Source organism: Eleutherodactylus coqui, chromosome 4 (genome assembly GCF_035609145.1).
Source record: "Eleutherodactylus coqui strain aEleCoq1 chromosome 4, aEleCoq1.hap1, whole genome shotgun sequence".
Taxonomy (NCBI): domain Eukaryota; kingdom Metazoa; phylum Chordata; class Amphibia; order Anura; family Eleutherodactylidae; genus Eleutherodactylus; species Eleutherodactylus coqui.
The window spans coordinates 243,721,782-243,741,142 of NC_089840.1; the positions used below are offsets into that span (position 1 = coordinate 243,721,782).

At 44.6% G+C, this 19,361-nt stretch overlaps 1 protein-coding gene across 1 annotated transcript in view; it reads left to right on the top strand.

The window, feature by feature from the left end:
* LOC136626161 (alpha-2-macroglobulin-like protein 1) overlaps positions 1 to 19,361 on the top strand; it is a 176,651-nt gene that overhangs the window by 62,901 nt on the left and 94,389 nt on the right. Inside the window, exons 13-17 of the mRNA XM_066600968.1 lie at positions 1,138 to 1,210; positions 14,045 to 14,190; positions 16,543 to 16,698; positions 18,387 to 18,518; positions 18,766 to 18,874. Of these exons, the coding sequence (XP_066457065.1) occupies positions 1,138 to 1,210; positions 14,045 to 14,190; positions 16,543 to 16,698; positions 18,387 to 18,518; positions 18,766 to 18,874 (616 nt within the window). The remainder of the gene's footprint in view (positions 1 to 1,137; positions 1,211 to 14,044; positions 14,191 to 16,542; positions 16,699 to 18,386; positions 18,519 to 18,765; positions 18,875 to 19,361) is intronic.

The window sequence follows — 19,361 nt, forward strand, 5'->3', positions numbered from 1 at the left end:
GGATCACGCTCCGGATGGCCCCATTGATCTCTATGGGGTGCGGGAAATCCGCTGCGGGTGTTAAATGCCATTTATTTGGGTGCGTGAAATCTGCATGCGGATTACAAGTTTGGCTTCTTTTTCAGTGGCCTTGCATTTTTTTTCACGCGCAGATGCAAAAATGCCATCCGCGTGCATACACGCGTGAAAAAAAACGCATCCGCGTGTCATCCGCATGCAATAAAATACTATTTTAAGCTCATCCGCACTGCATCCGCGGCCCAAATCCGCGTTACAAATCCGGAGCAGATTTGATTTTCCCCGTGGACATGAGGCCTTAACGCAATGTAATATCACGCTGATCATGCTATCAGGGTGGTTTTTTAACACTTTGATTTACTCTGCAATAAGTTTTGCTGTGTTAAGGTAAAAGAATAGCTTTTTAATACGATAAGATCACTTTTTGCCCCATGCTATCACAATCAAGCTTAAGTTTTTCCTATCTGTAGCTATGTTCCTGAGTCGGTGTGCTGGGAGATTAAAGGTGGCCCTACACATGAGACAAAAGTAGTCTAATGCTCGGACAACCCTTTAGCCCATACTGACTATTACAGTCCTTCAAACCAGTCATACGTGTTTAGGGACTTGAGTGAAGGATGAATGTGAAAGTACGTTCCCCAGTGAAAGATCAGTTTGTGTAAACGCTGAAAGCACCAAATACTGACAACTATCTAACAAAACTTTTACAACTTGGCTAACTTTTTTCCAATGAATGACTGTCTTCATGGATCTACTATACAGTATGCATCAAAATACTGTACTGTATATTGGCATGGTTTATGTTTTCGTTTTAAGTCCTTTGCATTGATGTCAGGGGAAGGAAGGATTGAGCATATTGAATTTTACATACCCTATCAGGTAAGCAACCACCAGAGAGGTGTTACATATTTGGCTGAGCTGAGCATGCATCTGTATGGGCAGACTAGAAGGAATAGCTGTCGGCCAGACAACTGTGATTGAAGGTATTTGGGTACTGTAAGACTTTAATGTCCCAGAAAGGGTAACCTGGTGACTCCTTCTGTTATAGTAGTACATTAATTCTGGGAACAAGCTATTTCCTATTCATAAATATGTGACCTGCTCTGCATGTTTTCACAGCTTTTGACCAAAAGTGGAATTGTCTCTTATAAGGAACATAAAGTAGATACTAAAGATCAAGCAAACAGCCCAAGTGAGTAAAATGGTCTTCATATTGAAAAATATTGGACAGAACTCACTTACTGACTCCTCCTCTTCCCTTCATGTTCTATACAATGTTTTGATAAACTGATTAGTAAAGCTGTGACTAACTGATAATTGTAGTTATAGATAATTGTTATGTGAGACTAGCTGATATACCCGGCTTCGCCCAAGTTAATTTGGTACAGGTGTTTACCTGTTAACACGGAAAACTTTATGAAGTTGTGGTTACTTCAGAGGAACCGAGTGATAAAATATGTACACACATAGAGGAGCATTAGATTTTCCTCAGACTGCATAAACCGATGTACCTGTGCAGAATATGCCACCCCTCCCACTCTCCTCACTTTTTATCCTTAAAGATAACGCCCCTTTTTATTCAAATTTACCCTCAGACTGGAAGTTACAGCCTCTTCTTAGCCTCAAAGGCATGCTCCATCCCTGCAGTCCATGGCCACTCCCTTGTGTACTTTACAGCCTGAGTATATGCACACAGAGGTCAGTTAGATTCTTCTTAGTATATACACATAGAGGTGAGGTAGATTTTCCTGAGTATACAAATCATTGCCCAGGCTTTATAGTTTCAAAGAAAAGAACTATCTCATGTATTGTGGATTTTCACAGTTTTTCTTGCTCAGAATTGAATATTACAGTTGCGAACACCTTACTTTTCCTATTTAGGACATAAAGAATGGTTGTGCCAAATTTCAAGTTTGTGCGATTCAGATGTGTGTTATTAGTTACATTACATAAGAGGTTACTTACTTTTGCGCTTAAAATTGAATAATCAAGTTGCGACCTCAATACCTTTTCTACTTAGGCCTTAAAGAATGATTGTGCCAAATATCACATTTGTACGACACCGGGAGGTTAGAGAATTAGTGTTGAGTTAGTCAGTCAGTGAGTCAGTGAGGGCCTTTATATTTATACTAGTAATTATTAGGAAATTATAGTTCCAGTCTTTCTGGAGGCACATCACACACACAGTAGCTTGATTACCATACAAGACAAATACATCTTGACTCCTCCCACAGCAGTGACATCACCACAGGTCCTTTAGCCCAACAGATCTCTGTGCTGGTGGTAGGTCAGTGTGTTCTGTCAGAAGTGTTGAGTTGTGTCTGACATAATAGCGGTTTAGTTGTATTCTCATTTTGTTATCTTTGTCCTCTCCTTTTCAAGAGCCCTAACTGTGTTGTTCTTCTGTTGGTCAGACTCTGTGTTTTATATATGTTGTAGGACCTTTAATGACGTCACCAGGGGTTGGGGCGAAGACATCACCAGGGATGGGGCATAAGAATCACACACATATACATACATACTCACAGATAAGTGGTCGTTAGTAGTTTGATATAGATTTGTGTTTGGAAAATGAAGACATTTGCTTAACTTGATCAAAACATATAAAGTACAATCATGTCATGTACTCTATGTATACCGTCGTGTTTACCTGCCATCACCTTTGAGCCCCAATAATTGTTATAGGATTCAAAAGGTGAGGAAACGGGGAGTCCGGGAAACTGTGTCTGATACTCCCCAGGTTCCCCATTCCAGCACTGTTTCCATGTGCACGGAACATGACTCTTTTAAGCCAACTCTGTGTGCCTGCTCTCCTATAGAGAGGAATGAGTAAAAAAGAGACGTCTACAGTGCAAGAGGAAAATGGATTCTAGAGACTTAGACTTCCAGTTCTCCGGTCTAGGTTGCCGGTTATTAACTCGCTTGTCCTCCTGAATTTTCTCGACGTCATCCCATGCCTGCCGCATCCCCATATAATATATAAATCCAGGTGAATAACCCTTTCAGCAGAAATGAAACGTAACACTTTGAGCGGAGCACAGAAGAGGAAAATAGCTCCAGAGGAGAAGAAGAAAATTGGAAACTTTCAAAATTAACATTGTGGTTAAACACAGCTGCAACGTCAGACACTAATACCGTTCCAGCTACCAATCATCCAGTTTCACAAGACCTAATACCAATAGTATCATTACTAGAGATGAGTGAGCACACTTGTCCGAGCTTGATGCTCGTTCGAGTATTAGGGTGCTCGAGATGCTCGTTACTCGAGACGAACACCACGCGGTATTCGAGTCAATTTCATTTCCCTTCCCTGCATGTTTAGCGCCATTTTCTAGCCAATAAACATGCGGGAAAGGCATTACCACTTCCTGCTGTGACGTGCCAGCCCTCTCCCCCCCACAGTAGTGAGTGGCTGGCGAGATCAGGTGACCGCCGACTACTTAAACTGGTCCCGCCCGCGGCTCACCTCAGACGCATGCTAGCAGTGGTTAGGGGAAGTGCTGAGGCTTATACAGGGAAAGTGTTAGAGTAGGATCCGGTCTTGAAGAACCCCAACGGTCCTTCTTAGGGCTACTCCTCATCGTGTGCATTACTGTTGTGGCTGGCTTGGAGCAGTAGTGCACCAATTTTTTTTTTTTTAAGCATCTACGCCTTTGCAGGCCATTACACCTATACTGTTCTGTGTGTGCAGTGCCGTAGGCAGAGTTGAGGGAAAGAGCTGCTTATATAGGAAAGTGTTACAGTAGGATCCTGCCTTCAAGAACCCCAACGGTCCTTCTTAGGGCTACTCCTCATCCTGTACATTACAGTTGTGGCTGGCTGGGAGCAGTAGTGCACCATTTTTTTAAAAATATATATCTCTCTGCAGAGCATTACAGCTCTCAGTCTGCAGTGCATTAGGCAGAGTTGAGGGAAAGAGCTGCTTATATAGGGAAAGTGTTTGAGTAGGATCCTGTCTTCAAGAACCCCAACGGTCCTTCTTAGGGCTACTCCTCATCCTGTGCATTACAGTTGTGGCTGGCTGGGAGCAGTAGTGCACCATTTTTTAAAAAATATATATCTCTCTGAAGAGCATTACAGCTCTTAGTCTGCAGTGCATTAGGCAGAGTTGAGGGAAAGAGCTGCTTATATAGGGAAAGTGTTTGAGTAGGATCCTGTCTTCAAGAACCCCAATGGTTCTTCTTAGGGCTACTCCTCATCTTGTGCATTACAGTTGTGGCTGGCTGGGAGCAGTAGTGCACCAGTTGTTTTTTTAACATATATCCCTCTGCAGAGCATTACAGCTATAGCAGCTCAATCCCATCGCTAAATAGTACGCAAATATTTCCTGGACCACTCCAGATCATTGCAACTATGCCATCCTATGTGTGCAGTGCCTTAGGCAGAGGGCTCACTCTCATCGCAAAATAGTACGCTAGTATTTCCTGGGCAACTGCAGAACAGCATTTCACAGATACCATTCTATGTGTTGTGTGAAGTTGCCGCAGTTATTAGCACTGTTCAGTAGCTGTATAGCTTTCTGCCCCTGGGCAGAGCTTCGCACAATACCCTTTCCTTGGGTGCGGTAAAGTTGCCGCAGATATTAGCACTGTTCACTGCCTGTACAGCTTTCTGCCCCTGGGCAGAGCTTCGCACAATACCCTTTCTTTGGGTGTGGTAAAGTTGCCGCAGTTATTAGCACTGTTCACTGCCTGTATAGCTTTCTGCCCCTGGGCAGAGCTTCGCACAATACCCTTTCCTTGGGTGTGGTGAAGTTGCCGCAGTTATTAGCACTGTTCTCTGGCTGTATAGCTTTCTGCCTCTGGGCAGAGCTTCGCACAATACCCTTTCCTTGAGTGCGGTGAAGTTGCAGCAGTTATTAGCACTGTTCACTGACTGTATAGCTTTCTGCTCCTGGGCACAGCGTCGCACAATACCCTTTTCTTGGGTGCGGTGAAGTTGCCACAGTTACCAGCACTATCTACTGCCTTTCTATTTTTCTCCCACTGCATACAGCCTCTCTATTATTTGCCAGTCTCTGTGAGCAGTAAATGAAGCGTCCATATCAGCGCTAGACAGCGGTTTAATAATTTCCGGTCACAGCATAGAGCCTCGGGTATCCGCACGTCTCTTTGTGCGGTAAATTAGCCACAGTTCTCAGTGCTATACAGTGGGGTAATTTATTTTGGCCCTGCTCTATTCTTAATCCGACATGATGAGGAGTAGGGTTAAGGGTCGAGGACGAGGACGCGGCCGTCCAAGTGAGGGTGTGGGCGCAGGCCAAGGTTCTGGGCGGGGTGCATCACAGCCGGCTGCTGAGGGATTAGGAGAGCGCCAAGTCCCTACGCTCCCCAGCTTCCTATCACAATTTGCGGGTCCGCGTGGTAGACCTTTATTACAAGAAGAGCAGTGCAAGCAGGTCCTGTCGTGGATGGCAGATAATGCATACAGCAATGTATCAAACCCCCAGTCTACACAATCCACTACGCCTAGGGACTGCACCTCTGAATCCTCTGGCTGCTCCTCCTTCCTCCCAGCCTCGTCACTCCAGGAAAATGACAGATTCTGAGCAGGCAGACTCCCAGGAACTGTTCTCAGGTTCCTGCCCAGATTGGGAAAAAGCGGTTCCTCTCTCACCTGAGGAGTTTGTCGTGACCGATACCCAACCTTTGGAAAGTTCCCAGAGTCCGGGTGATGAGGCTGGGGACTTCCGGCAACTGTCTCAAGAGCTTTTTGTGGATGAGGATGATGAGACACAGTTGTCTGTCAGTGAGGTAGTAGTAAGGGCAGTAAGTCCGAGGGAGGAGCGCACAGAGGATTCGGAGGAAGAACTGCTGGATGATGAGGTGACTGACCCCCACCTGGCTTGGTAAGCCTACTGAAGACAGGGCTTCAGAGGGGGAGGCAAGTGCAGCAGCAGGACAGGTTGAAAGAGGCAGTGGGGTGGCCAAGGGGGAGAGGCAGGGCTAGATCAAAGAATCCCCCAAGTGTTTCCCAAAGCACCCCCTCGCAGCAAGCCTCCATGCAGAAGGCTAGCTGTTCAAAGGTGTGGATGTTGTTCGGACGACCGATGAACAGTGGTGTGCAACCTGTGCCGCACCAAGATCAGCCGGGGAGCCACCACTACTAGCCTCACCACCACCAGCATGCGCAGGCATATGATGGCCAAGCACCCCACAAGGTGAGACGAAGGCCATTCACAGCCTCCAGGTCACACCACTGCATCTTCCCCTGTTCCACAACCTGTACCACAGATCTAATCCCCCTCGCAGGACGCAGGCATGAGCGTCTCCCGGTCTGCACCCACACCCTAACCTCCACGGTCCTCCACGGCCTCTAGCAATGTCTCCCAGTGCAGCGTTTAGCTGTCGCTAGGACAAGCGTTGGAGTGAAAGCCCAAATACGCCACCATCCACCCGCATGCACAAGCTTTAAACGTGCACATTGCCAAAATAATCAGCCTGGAGATGCTGCCGTACAGGCTTGTGGAAACGGAGGCTTTCAAAAACATGATGGTGGCGGCGGTCCCACGCTACTTGGTCCCCAGTCGCCACTATTTTTCCCGGTGTGCCATCCCCGCCCTACACCAGCACGTCTCCCGCAACATTAACCTGCCCTCAACAATGCAGTTACTGGGAAAGTCCACTTAACAACGGACGCATGGACAAGTACTGGCAGGCAGGGCCACTATATCTCCCTGACGACACATTGGGTGAACTTGGTGGAGTCTGGGACCGAGTCAGAGCCTGGGACCGCTCATGTGCTACCCACACCAAGAATAGCAGGTCCTACCTCGGTGCTGGTATCTGTGGCGTATTATGCCACCTCCTCCTCTGCCACCTCCACTTCTCAATTATGAAGTGTTAGCACGTCGCCAGCAGTCGGTAGCGCGCGGCGCGGCAGCACAGCGGTGGGAAAGCGTCAGCAAGCTGTGTTGAAACTAATCAGCTTAGGTGACAAGAGGCACACGGTCTCCAAGCTATTACATGGTCTGACGGAGCAGACCGACCTCTGGCTTTTGTCGCTGAGCCTCCAACTGGGCATGGTCGTGTGTGACAACAGCCGTAATCTGGTGGCGGCTCTGCATCTTGGCAGCCTCACACACGTGTCATGCCTGGCACATGTCTTTAATCCGATGGTTCAGTGGTTTCTGAAAAACTACCCCCATTTGTCTGACCTGCTCGGCAAGGTGCGCCGCGTGTGCGCACATTTCCGCAAGTCCACCACGGATGCTGCCACCCTCAGGACATTGCAACGTCAGTTTCAGCTGCCTGAGCACCGACTGCTGTGCGACATCCCCACGCACTGGAATTCTACGCTGCGCATGTTGGCCAGGCTGTATGAGCAGTGTAGAGCAATTGTGGAATACCAGCTGCAACATGGGCGGCGGAGGGGTAGTCAGCTTCCGCAGTTCTTTACGGAGAAGGGGGCATGGATGGCCGACATCTGCCAGGTCCTCGGAAACTTTGAGGAGTCTACCTAAATGGTGAGCGGCGATGCAGCCATCATTAGCTTTACCATCCCGCTGCTTTGCCTGCTGAGAAGTTCGCTGCTTAGCATAAAGGCCGATGCTTTGCGGTTAGAAGAGGAGACGGGGGATAACAGTATGTCGCTTGATAGCCAGACCACTCTCACGTCTATATCTCAGCGGGTTTTGGAGGAGGAGAAGGAGGAGGGGGGGGAGGGCGAAGAGGAGGAGGGGGAAGAGACTGCTGGCAACACTGCAGTGGGTACCCATGCTGCTTGCCTCTCATCTGTTCAGCGAGTATGGGCTGAAGAGGAGGAGGAGGAGCACCCTCCTAGTGAGGACAGTGATGTGTTGCGTACTGGGACTCTGGACTGAAGTCATGGCTGACTTTATGTTGGGCCGCCTTTCCCGTGACCCACGCGCTTGATGCATTCTTGCCCGCATAGATTATTTGGTGTACACCCTTCCTGACCCACAGTATAAGGAGAACCTTTTCACTCTCATTCCTGAAGAGGAAAGGGGTACGAGAGTGATGCAATACCACAGGGCCCTGGTGAAAAAAGTGATGCTAAAGTTCCCATCTGACAGCGCTAGTGGTAGAAGATGCAGTTCAGAGGGCCAACTAGCAGGGGAGGCGCGGGGATCAGCCAGCATGTCCAGCGCAGGCAGGGGAAAACTCTTCAAGGCTTTTGCCAGTTTTATGGCTCCCCAACGAGACTGTGTCGTCACTCCCCAGTCAAGACTGAGTCAGTGAGAGCACTGTAAAAAGATGGTGAGGGAGTACATAGCCGACCGTACCACCGTCCTCCGTGATGCCTTTGCTCGATACAACTATTGGGTGTCAAAGCTGAACATATGGCTGTACGCCCTGGAGGTACTGGCCTGCCCTGCTGCTAGTGTCTTGTCAGAGAGGGTGTTTAGTGCTGCTGGGGGAATCATCACGGATAAGTGTACCCGCCTGTCAACTGACAGCGCTGACATGCTTACCCTCATAAAGATGAAGAAAAGCTGGATTTCCCCACACTTATCTTCTCCACTGGTGGAAAGCAGCGGATCCTAAAGAATCTTTTCGCTGCAACAGGAGAAAAATGCATCCTCTATCACCCCAAAAAAGGGGAGAACTAGCTTTGTGTATCCCTCTCGGATATTATTACTCCTCCTCCTCCTCCTAAAACAGCATGTCATCACGCTGAACTGCCAATATCTATCGTCCCAAAATGCTCTGTTTAAAGTTTTATCCGTTTTTAAAGTTTTAAAAGTTAAACTTAAACCAATTTTTGCGGAGGGCTGTCTCCAGGCTCTGTGACAAATTAAAGGGGTTGTCCCGCGCCGAAACGGGTTTTTTTTTTTTCAACAGCCCCCCCGTTCGGCGCGAGACAACCCCGATGCAGGGACCTAAAGAAAAATCCGCACAGCGCTTACCTGAATCCCCGCGCTCCGGTGACTTCTTACTTACCGGCTGAAGATGGCCGCTGACATCTTCTCCCTCGGTGGACCGCAGGGTTTCTGTGCGGTCCATTGCCGATTCCAGCCTCCTGATTGGCTGGAATCGGCACGTGACGGGGCGGAGCTACACAGAGCCCCATTGAGAAGATAAGAAGACCCGGACTGCGCAAGCGCGTCTAATTTGGCCATTAGACGGCGAAAATTAGACGGCAACCATGGAGACGAGGACGCCAGCAACGGAACAGGTAAGTGAATAACTTTTGATAACTTCTGTATGGCTCATAATTAATGCACAATGTACATTACAAAGTGCATTAATATGGCCATACAGAAGTGTATAGACCCACTTGCTGCCGCAGGACAACCCCTTTAACCAATAATGAGCTGTATCTTCAAAAAATATTTGTGGGTTTCACCTGCCCTCGGTGTTCAGCAATTTTTCACGGGAACACTTGTACTCTTGGTACATCAATTTTTCAGGCCATTGCTAATACTGTTAGCAAACTAATTTTTCCGGGCTTTGCCTATACTCTTGGCAAACAAATTTTTACAGGTGTTCGCCTATACTATTGGTACACCAATGTTTAAGGGGTTCGCCTATACTCTTGCTTCTGAAATGCTACAGGGGTCCGCCTATACTCTTGCTACAGAAATGTTACTGGGGCTGGCCTATACAGTTGCTACTGAATGGTTTGAGGGGTTCGCCTATACTCTTGCTACTGAAATGTTACAGGGGTTCGCCTATACTTTTGCTACAGAAATGTTACTGGGGTCCGCCTATACTCTTGCTACAGAAATGTTACTGGGGTCCGCCTATACTCTTGCTACCGAAATGTTACTGGGGCTCGCCTATGTTGTGGGTGCACAAAGACTTCCCATTGCGGTGTTTTACCTGTCTGGCACAAATACACTGACTGACTAGGGTAGAAATATGGTCCGAGGTACTTGGTAAGGTGAAACTCTGCCATGTTTGGGCACTCTGTTTTCCTCATGTGTAATACCATCTTTAAGTTCCTTGGGCTCGCCTATGCTGTGGGTGCACTAAGACCTCCCATTGCAGTGTTTTACCTGTCTGGCACAAATACACGGACTGACTAGGGCAGAAATGTGGGCCGAGGCCGAGGTCCTTGGCGGGGTGAAACTCGGCCATGTTTGGGCACTCTGTTTTCCTCATGTGTAATACCATCTTTAAGTTCCTTGGGCTCGCCTATGCTGTGGGTGCACTAAGACTTCCCATTGCTGTGTTTTACCTGTCTGGCACAGATACACTGACTGACTAGAGCAGAAATGTGGGCCGAGTCCGAGGTCCTTGGTGGGGTGAAACTCTGCCATGTTTGGGCACTCTGATTTCTTCCTGTGTAATACCATCTTTGTGCACCCACAGCATAGGCGAGCCAAAGGAACTCAAAGAATTCCCATTGCGGTGTTGAGCTACCTGACACCTACACAGAATGAATTGTGTGGGGACACATGGATTTCCCATTGCTATGTAACTCACGGCACCTTGGGTCACACAAGGTGGAGGCTGGGACCGAGCTTGACCCTGGGCCCGCTCACGTGCTTCCCACACAGAGTATTGTTTCATTGTGGAGATGTGTAGAAGTGCTGGCACCTGAGTCCCCTTTATGCCCACGTTTGCGGCTCCTGACAATTTTGTGACGGAGGTGGCACGGAATTGGCATGATGATCGTACGTGAATTTTATCATCAATTCTCAACAGCATTGTGGGCTATCGCCCACACTTTTAAAGAGGATCGCTGCGTGGCCCTGCCAACCCTCTGCAGTGTGTGCCTCCGGTTCCTCATCCAGTACGCACTTATAAATAGACATGAGGGTGGTGTGGCTATGAAGCGAGCGTGTGGCATGAGGGCAGCTGAACGTTGTGCAGGGAACATTTTGTGTGCGCTGTGGACGCAGGGCCGTGCGGGGGGTTGGACAGCAATGCCAGCATGTAACCCAGGAGAAGAGGCAGCGGTGTCACCCACAGGCAGTGATTGTCCTTGGTTGCAGGTAGTGTGGTGCTTAGCTAAGATGTGCCAGTGCGTGTGCCTTGCTAATGAGGGTTTGTCCCAAGTAAATTGTTAGGGAAGTGACCCCCAGGCTCTTGCCCCCATTTTGGCTTAGTAGTGGGACCTGGGAGCCTCAGATGCAGTCATGCAAGCTGCCCTTACCGTTCCCTATCCGTTTCTGTGGTGTTTCCATGACTTTCTGATGTTTTCTGGTGTTTCACAAGTCATCAGCTATGCGGAGCATCGGTCCCATACAAAAATGCTCGAGTCCCCCATTGACTTCAATGGGGTTCGTTACTCGAAATGAGCTCTCGAGCATTACGAAAAGTTCGACTCGAGCAACGAGCACCCGAGCATTTTGGTGCTCGCTCATCTCTAATCATTACCTGCTGCTTCTGATGACATTTTACAAGAGGAAATACCCAAATCTGTAACAATGAAGGAGTTTGCAATCCAAAAGACAGATCTTGGCTTTGGAACATTAATGATAATAACACAGCAGATTACTGAATTTCTAGCGGGCACTCTTTATGTCAGAATCATGACAGCAACCCTTCAATCTTCAAAGTCACACAGAGTGTATGAAACAGCTGGAGTAGAGAATATGAAGACAAGGTATTTAGCGAATAATGTGTTCAAACATGCACTGCATAATAGTGAGTGTGTAAAGCATGAATGGCTACTCTACTCCACATCCCAGGGTCGTTTGTACTGCTTTGTATGTCGCTTATTGTCCAAGAAAGAATCTCCATTTGCTACATCGGAGTTCAATGACTGGAAGTACAGCAATGTTATTGTAGAACATGAAAATGGAGAAAAACATTGAAAGTGCACAATGGCATATTTGATTAGCATTAATCAACTGGAAGTGTAGATTCGTTATTACTTGAACAACATCGCTCAGAGCAGGAATATTGGCATAAAGTGTTGACACGGGTGGTTTCTGTAATTCGTTTTTTTGCTTCCAAAGTTTTGCAATTTTGTGGAGAAAATCAGCTGATTGGGTCAGCAAAAAATGGCAACTATTGAGGAATACTAGAGCTTTTGAGTGAATTTGACCTTTTCTTGGAAGAACATCTCAAACTGTATGGAAATCCTGATAAAAGGAACCCATCATATTATCAGCAAACATTTGTGATGAATTTATTGAAGTCATGGGACAACAGGTTCTTTGTACTATTCTTGAAGAAGTAAAAGAGTTAAAGTATAATTCAATAAGTGTAGATTCCACTCCAGATATCTCACACTCAGATCAACTGACATTTACTGTCCTATACATTAAAGGCTGTGAGCCTGTGGAACGTTTCTTTATGTCCATCCCCATCTTTTCTCATGTCTCAAAGACTCTAAAAGACACTGTTGTAGATTATCTTAATGAAAACAAAATTCCACTATCAAACTGCTGTGGTCAGTCATATGACAATGCCTCAAATATGTCTGAATGATATACTGAATTACAAGCATGGATTCGTCAACTCAATGAGTTCGCCATCTATGTCCCCTGTGCTGGACACAGCCTGAACTTGGTTGGGGTAAAAGCAGCAGAGTGTTGTCTACAAACTGTAAAAGTCTTTGGCTTTGTTCAGCATCTGTATTTCTATTTTGCTGCTTCTACTCATCCATGGAATGTATTGACATCATCTTTAGGAACTGATTTTGTGGTCAAACGTCTATCTGACACACGATGGTCATCACATTTTGATGTTGTTCATGCTCTGTACGGGAATTTCGAGAAAATAAAATATGCGCTGGATTCTGCATCAGCTGACAACAGGATGTGAATACAAGGCGAGAGGCAGAAGGATTGAGCAAGTATTTGTTCAGATACAGATTACAGTGATGAGAAAATTTGTAAGACTCTCCCTGCATTGTACAGAAAAATAATTTCCAACAATTTGAAATCCGTATTCCAGAATGTTGAAATTGAGCTCAGAGTGTTCATGTACAGGAGAACGTTCTTTTTCAAGACTGAAATTTCTAAAAAAAAAAAAAAAACAGCTTTGTAGCACAACAGGCAGCATTATTTGAATTGACTTTCACTCATGTGCATGGAAAATGACATCCTGAAGACCATTGACATCAAGCCAATGATAAAGCAATTCTCTGCAAATAAATCCTGCTGATTGTTATAATAAGAAATTCATAGTAATTTCATACTGTGACATCTAATCTGTATGGTTTAAGGCCCATTTAGACACAACAATTATCGCTCAAAATTTGCTCGAAAGATGTCTTTTGAGTGATAATAGTTGTGTCTAACTGTACTGACATCGTGCAGTTTTCGTTAAGCCGTCGCTCATCGTTGCCTTTTACCATGCTGAAAGACAACAATGAGCCAACAATACTATTGTTTCAGCTGTATCCCGCTCCCTGATGACAGGCTGGGTATGAAGAACAGAGCGGTCCAGCTGTGTTCTCCATACCCCGCTCGGAGCCCTTGGCTGTATAATAGCCGGGCTCTCCGTGCAGAGAACAGCTGGATGCACAAGACAAGTGAAGCCACTCCGCTTGTCTTCTGCATCCTCCGCTCGGAGAGCTCGGCTGTATAACAGTCGGGCGCTCCGAGCAAGGAACAGCTGGATGCACAAGACAAGCAGGGCCACCTCGCTTGTCTTCTGTTAGACAGCGCTGAGCTATATAACAGTCGGGTGCTTAGAGCAGGGAACAGCTGGATGCAGAAGGTAAGCGGCCCCGCTTGTCTTCTGCATCCTCCGCTTGGATCGCAAGGTGATCGCTCAAATGAGACAACGATTATCACTCAAAAGTCGCTCAAAATACATCTTGTGAGTGATAATGGTTGTGTCTAAATGCACCTTTATTGTGTTTATCAAGCCTTGTGTATTGTTCAAATGTTTATCATGTTGATTAGTTGTTGCTGCACACCATATTTTTAATGTTTCAACACCAATTTTGTTGGAAGTGCCAATAAAATAAATATGTGTTTAATTTTATCGACAATTTACATTTTTATTCCTTTGAGTAGTTGTCATAGGGGCCCCAGTACACTGCTTTGCCCGGGAGTACATAATGCTGTTAAGACGGTACTGGAGATAAGCCGTTACCAGATAGCTCTGCTGTATGTCTGATTGACCAATTGATTTATTTTCATTTTTCTCACTTTCAGATCTGCATGGCTCATTCCCTCTGAATTTCCATATTGATGAAGATTTCTTTCCTTTATGCAAACTTCTTGTTTTCTCTGTTCTGCCCAATGGAAAGACAATTGCAATGGCTACAGATTTTAATGTCTCTCCTTGTGTACCCATCAAGGTAAGAATTTTAAAACAGAACACTTGCTTAGGCTAATTTCACACAAGCGAATGCAATATCGGGTCGTGAAATATTGTGCTCACCAATGTGTGATTTCCCCACGGATGCGACATATTTTTGTATCAAAATCATCTTGCGTCACTTCGGGGAAGTAGCGATCTTCCACAAGCACTAGGGTTAATATACAGGGTGGAGCGCGGTAATTTGCTAATTTGGGAGTGAAATAAAAAAATAATGAACTTGTAAAAACTTTATTTTATATTTTATTTACATTGAACAGTAGTGGAATTTACAAATTATTTGGTTTTAAATATTGTATCTGGCAAATGTTGACCTTCGCTATCCACACACTGCTGCATACGTTTTCTGAAGTTCTCATGCACTCTTTCAAGCATGTCGACTGGTATTCTGGCAATCTCAGCGTCAATATTGTTCCTTAGGTCTTCCAGGGTGTTGCTTTTTTGAGTTGCAGGTTGTGGCAGCGCTGTTGGTCGAAGAGAGGGGAGAGTGGGCGTTGCTTATAGTGGCTGACGGGAAGTTTGTCTGCAGCTGCTTTTCAGTTGCCATCATGCAGTGGACACGTGAGGAGCGTTCATTTTGTGTTGAAGCGTATTTTTCAAATAACCACTCGTTCATTGCAATGCAACGTGCTTTTCGTTTGCGATTCGCTGTTTCCCCACGCGGACGTGTTCCTGGACGGCAATCAGTTGTAAATTGGGTAAATGCATTCAGAACAGCAGGGAATGTGTCATCTGTATGAAGAGGACCTGCGAGAAGTGTTACAACACTACAAAACATCGAACGAGTTAGAGCAGCAGTATTGCAATCTCCGAAACGCTCTGCTCGGAAGCAAGCACTTGCTTTTGGCATTTCAAGACGTTCTCTCCACCGGATTCTTCATAGTGAACTGTATTTTCACCCGTATACAATGTGCGTGGTCCAACAATTGTCAGCACGGGATTATGTTACACAACGAACATCTTGTGAAGACATGCTGTCAGCCATACCTCGTGACGCAATTGTGTTCTTTTCTGCTGAGGCACATTTTCACCTCAGTGGGTGTGTAAACAAACCAAACATGCGGTACTGGAGCGACCCCAGAGAAGTTCACCAGAGACCTCTGCATTCGGACCGCGTCACTGTGTGGTGCGCCTTATCACCAGTAGGCATCATTGGCCCTTACTTTTTTCCGGCAACTGTGAATTCCGAACGTTACTTAACTATGCTGCAGGATTTTTTCCAGCCAGCACTCGAGGCAATGTGATTAGAGAATACATGGTTTCAACAAGATGGTGCCACTGCACACACAGCGAGAGTTACCATGAGTTTTTTGAGGCAAACATTTCCTGAACGGCTAATCTCTCTGAGGGGTGATCTTAACTGGCCGGAACGCTCACCAGACTTAGCCCCATGCGATTTTTTCCTTTGGGGTTACCTGAAGTCTAAGGTGTATTGCAACCGTCCCAACACCCTGGAAGACCTAAGGAACAATATTGACGCTGAGATTGCCAGAATACCAGTCGACATGCTTGAAAGAGTGCATGAGAACTTCAGAAAACGTATGCAGCAGTGTGTGGATAGCGAAGGTCAACATTTGCCAGATACAATATTTAAAACCAAATAATTTGTAAATTCCACTACTGTTCAATGTAAATAAAATATAAAATAAAGTTTTTACAAGTTCATTATTTTTTTATTTCACTCCCAAATTAGCAAATTACCGCGCTCCACCCTGTACAATGGTTGAAATCCATGGCAGATGTGCAACAAAAAGTGCTGCAAAAGCCACAATATTTAGATGCAGATTTTGCCGCTGTGGGTCATCCGCTGCAGAGAGTACGCTATGAGGAAAGGCAGCCTAATAGTCTTATGTTTATGGCAGACCTAGAGTACATTATTAGGCCTCTGGCTGCTATGGCACCAGATCGACACCCCATGATTGCATCGCAGAGTTGACCCACTCCCTCTGAAACCACTTAGATGCTTTGGTCGCCATTAATCACAGTATCTTAGGGGATAAATGGCGGCCATGTAGGTTTCCCCAATCTCAACTGTTAGACCAGGTACTCGGCTGTTAGTTGACAGCTGAGCTCCAGCTACTTCTGGCACAGAACACACAAGCCAGTCTTAGAATAGGCCACCATAAAAAGTCTAGCCTAAGGGGGATTATGTCCCAGGTAAACACATATAACTGCAACTATTCAAACCACATAGAAAATAAGTATTTGCATCTTTGTATAAAAGTAAGATACTCAAATAGTCTTCAAATCTAAAATGTGTAATAAAGCCCCTCTTTTAATTTTCTTTCTTTGGCGCAAAATAATATAACATCTTCACCATTTATACAAATAGATGAAACTCAGCTTTTCTAAGGAAGAAGTCCGACCTGGGGAGACTGTGGACCTGGAAGTTACAGCAGATCCTGGATCCTTGTGCTCTGTGCGCTCTGTAGATAAAGGATACTTGCTTAAAAATCCTTATGAGGACCATTATATGCTAACGGATATGGTAAGGCTCAACTTAATTCTTACATTGTATATATATTTTCATGAACTTGTTCCTTTCCTAGCAAGTTATTAATTACCCATTAGGAGTATTCTAAGACTAATTTAATACCCAGTGAAACATTTCAGTTAGAATAATCCACAATGAAATCCGCATGTGATTTTGGTGCTGATTTAGCTGCAGGATTTCACTTATCCAATTGAAATGAATGAAATCCTCAGTGACGTTTCTGTGAGAAATAGGTTATACTACTGATTTGAAAATCTGAAACATGATTTGATGTTGCAGTGGAATTCTCTGTTGTCAGTGTTTGTTACAACCCCACTCATTAACATTCTATTCTTCGTAGTTGTGAATTTTTTTTGTGGAAAAATTTTGCAACTTGTACACTATGTGTGAATCCGGCCTAAGACATATAACATGGAAGGTGACCCTGAACAATATACATTATAGTCAACTATGATATGGCTCATCGGAAACTGTAGGGAAGTTATCAGAGCATGTTGGAAGTTGTCGCTTCACAAGAGCTGGAGTGATGAATGTTGGAAATCACTGAATGTACAGATGGAAAATCTGCAGCGAAATACAGTACAATTCAAGGGGAGGAGATTTTGACAAATATCATCCTTATGCCCCAGAAAATTCTCCATGGAAAATTTTAAGGACATGACCTATTTTGGCCCAAAGGACACAACAATTTTTGGGGGCTTTTCATCTCCACTTTTCAGAAGCCATACCTTTTTTATTTTTCCGTCATCATTACTATTTGAGAGCTTGTTTTCTTTTTTCTTTTTTGCATGGAGAACTGTGGTTTTTATTGGTACTATTTTTGGGTATGCATAATGTATTGTAAAACTTGTATAATTTTTTGGAGAGATCAGGGAGAGAAAACACATCAATTCTACCATAGTGTTTTTTTTACAGCATTACTTCGACAGCATAAATGACATGATACATTTTTTTCTGCAGGTCAGTGTGATTGCGACAATACCAAAATCATAATGTTTTTAAAACTTTTGCACTTTTAATTTTTTTTCCATATCCCTGCATGCAAAAGACCCATATTTTGTTTTTCCATAAATGGAGCTCTATGGGGGCTTGTAGTTTTTATTGGTACCATTTTGCGGTACATACAGCTTTTTTGATCACTTTTATTGCCTTTTGTGGGAGGCAAAACAAACAAAATGAGCATTTTGCCTTCATTTTTTTTTCTTCATTATTTTCCCTGCAGGATAAATAGTGTGTTCAATTTATTGTATTGCTTGTTTGGTTCTTTTCTTTACAAATAGGGTAAATTTCTCAACAAAAGACTTTAATTTTTTTCATTTAGGTTTTTTACAATATTTTTACTTTATTTTTTTTTACATTTTCTTTATGTCCCTGTAGGGAATTTGAACCATAACATCTATGATCACTATGATAATGCATTATTTACTGCAATGCCTTATCACTTACCATAACGTCCTGTTGCCATGGCAACCTATCTGCGCCTCTGCGATTACATCAAGGAGGGCTAATGATGTCACAGAGGGGGGAGCACGCTGCCATGTAAGGGGTTAATAGCGGGAAGAGCTGTTCTTATCTATTCCCGCTCTTGCAGCAGGAGGCCGGCCGGATATTACTGATTAGTAACAGCCGGCAATTTCAATGAATATGTCATAAATTAATTTTGTATCCGGTCTTGCTTGCAGACTGTACATTTGAGGAACTACATTAATGCCTATCAATTCACACAACTGATCGTGGACCCTGATGTAAACCGCTGTCCTGAGAATACATCAAGTGTTACAAACGACAACTTTGATGTTTACAAGTTGTTTCTGGTAAGGCAAATTTTACTGTCAGAGTGAAATTGTTCTATCCTCTTGGTAAAAGTTAACAAGATTGCATATTTTTAAACAGTTAAATCAAATATATTTCACATTTTGATTTATTTATTTGTTCAGTGGTAGTAATGCCAAAAAATACACATTTTAGGAGTAGAAAAAGAGAAATAAAAGTATTGTTTGATGACTGCCAAGACATAAAATACCGAAAGTTATCTAATATTAACGATACTATCTTTTACAGGTTAACAATCTCCAAATTCTTACCAACACTGAGATAATGACACCACTGAAATGTGTTCCAGTTGGCCCATCTGCCCGTCAACATACCACAAAGAAAACCGAAAGTAAAGGTAATTCTGTTGATCAGTGTCCTAAGATTTGGCTATCTGCATGAAATGACTCAGATTAGTACAGCAAGTTTAAAGAGGTAATCCATTTATCTAAGAGGAATCCCCAAAAAGAAGCTGATCACAGAGTTTTGTTGCTGTTGGGAGAACCAGTAGTCAGCTGTAATCTCTGTAGTAACTCGGCATCCAATGTTCCCTTCTCATGCAGCGAGACCACAGGGGAAATAAAGCATTGCTCAGTGCCATGGAAAACAATGCTCTCTGTGTAGTGCATTGAAATGCTGGGTACTCCAGACCAAGGAACATTCTTGGCAGTCACTTTCCACCCAAACTAATCAAAGGATGTCCTATACAATGTATTTTGTATTAAGGAATATACATTTGCATGAAAATGAGCATTTTTGGTAGTTTTGTAGTGACAGTGGGTCCCCTGTGTCATTTATGCACAGCACAGTGCCACAGCAGTAAAATAAAATAAGCTCAGTCACCT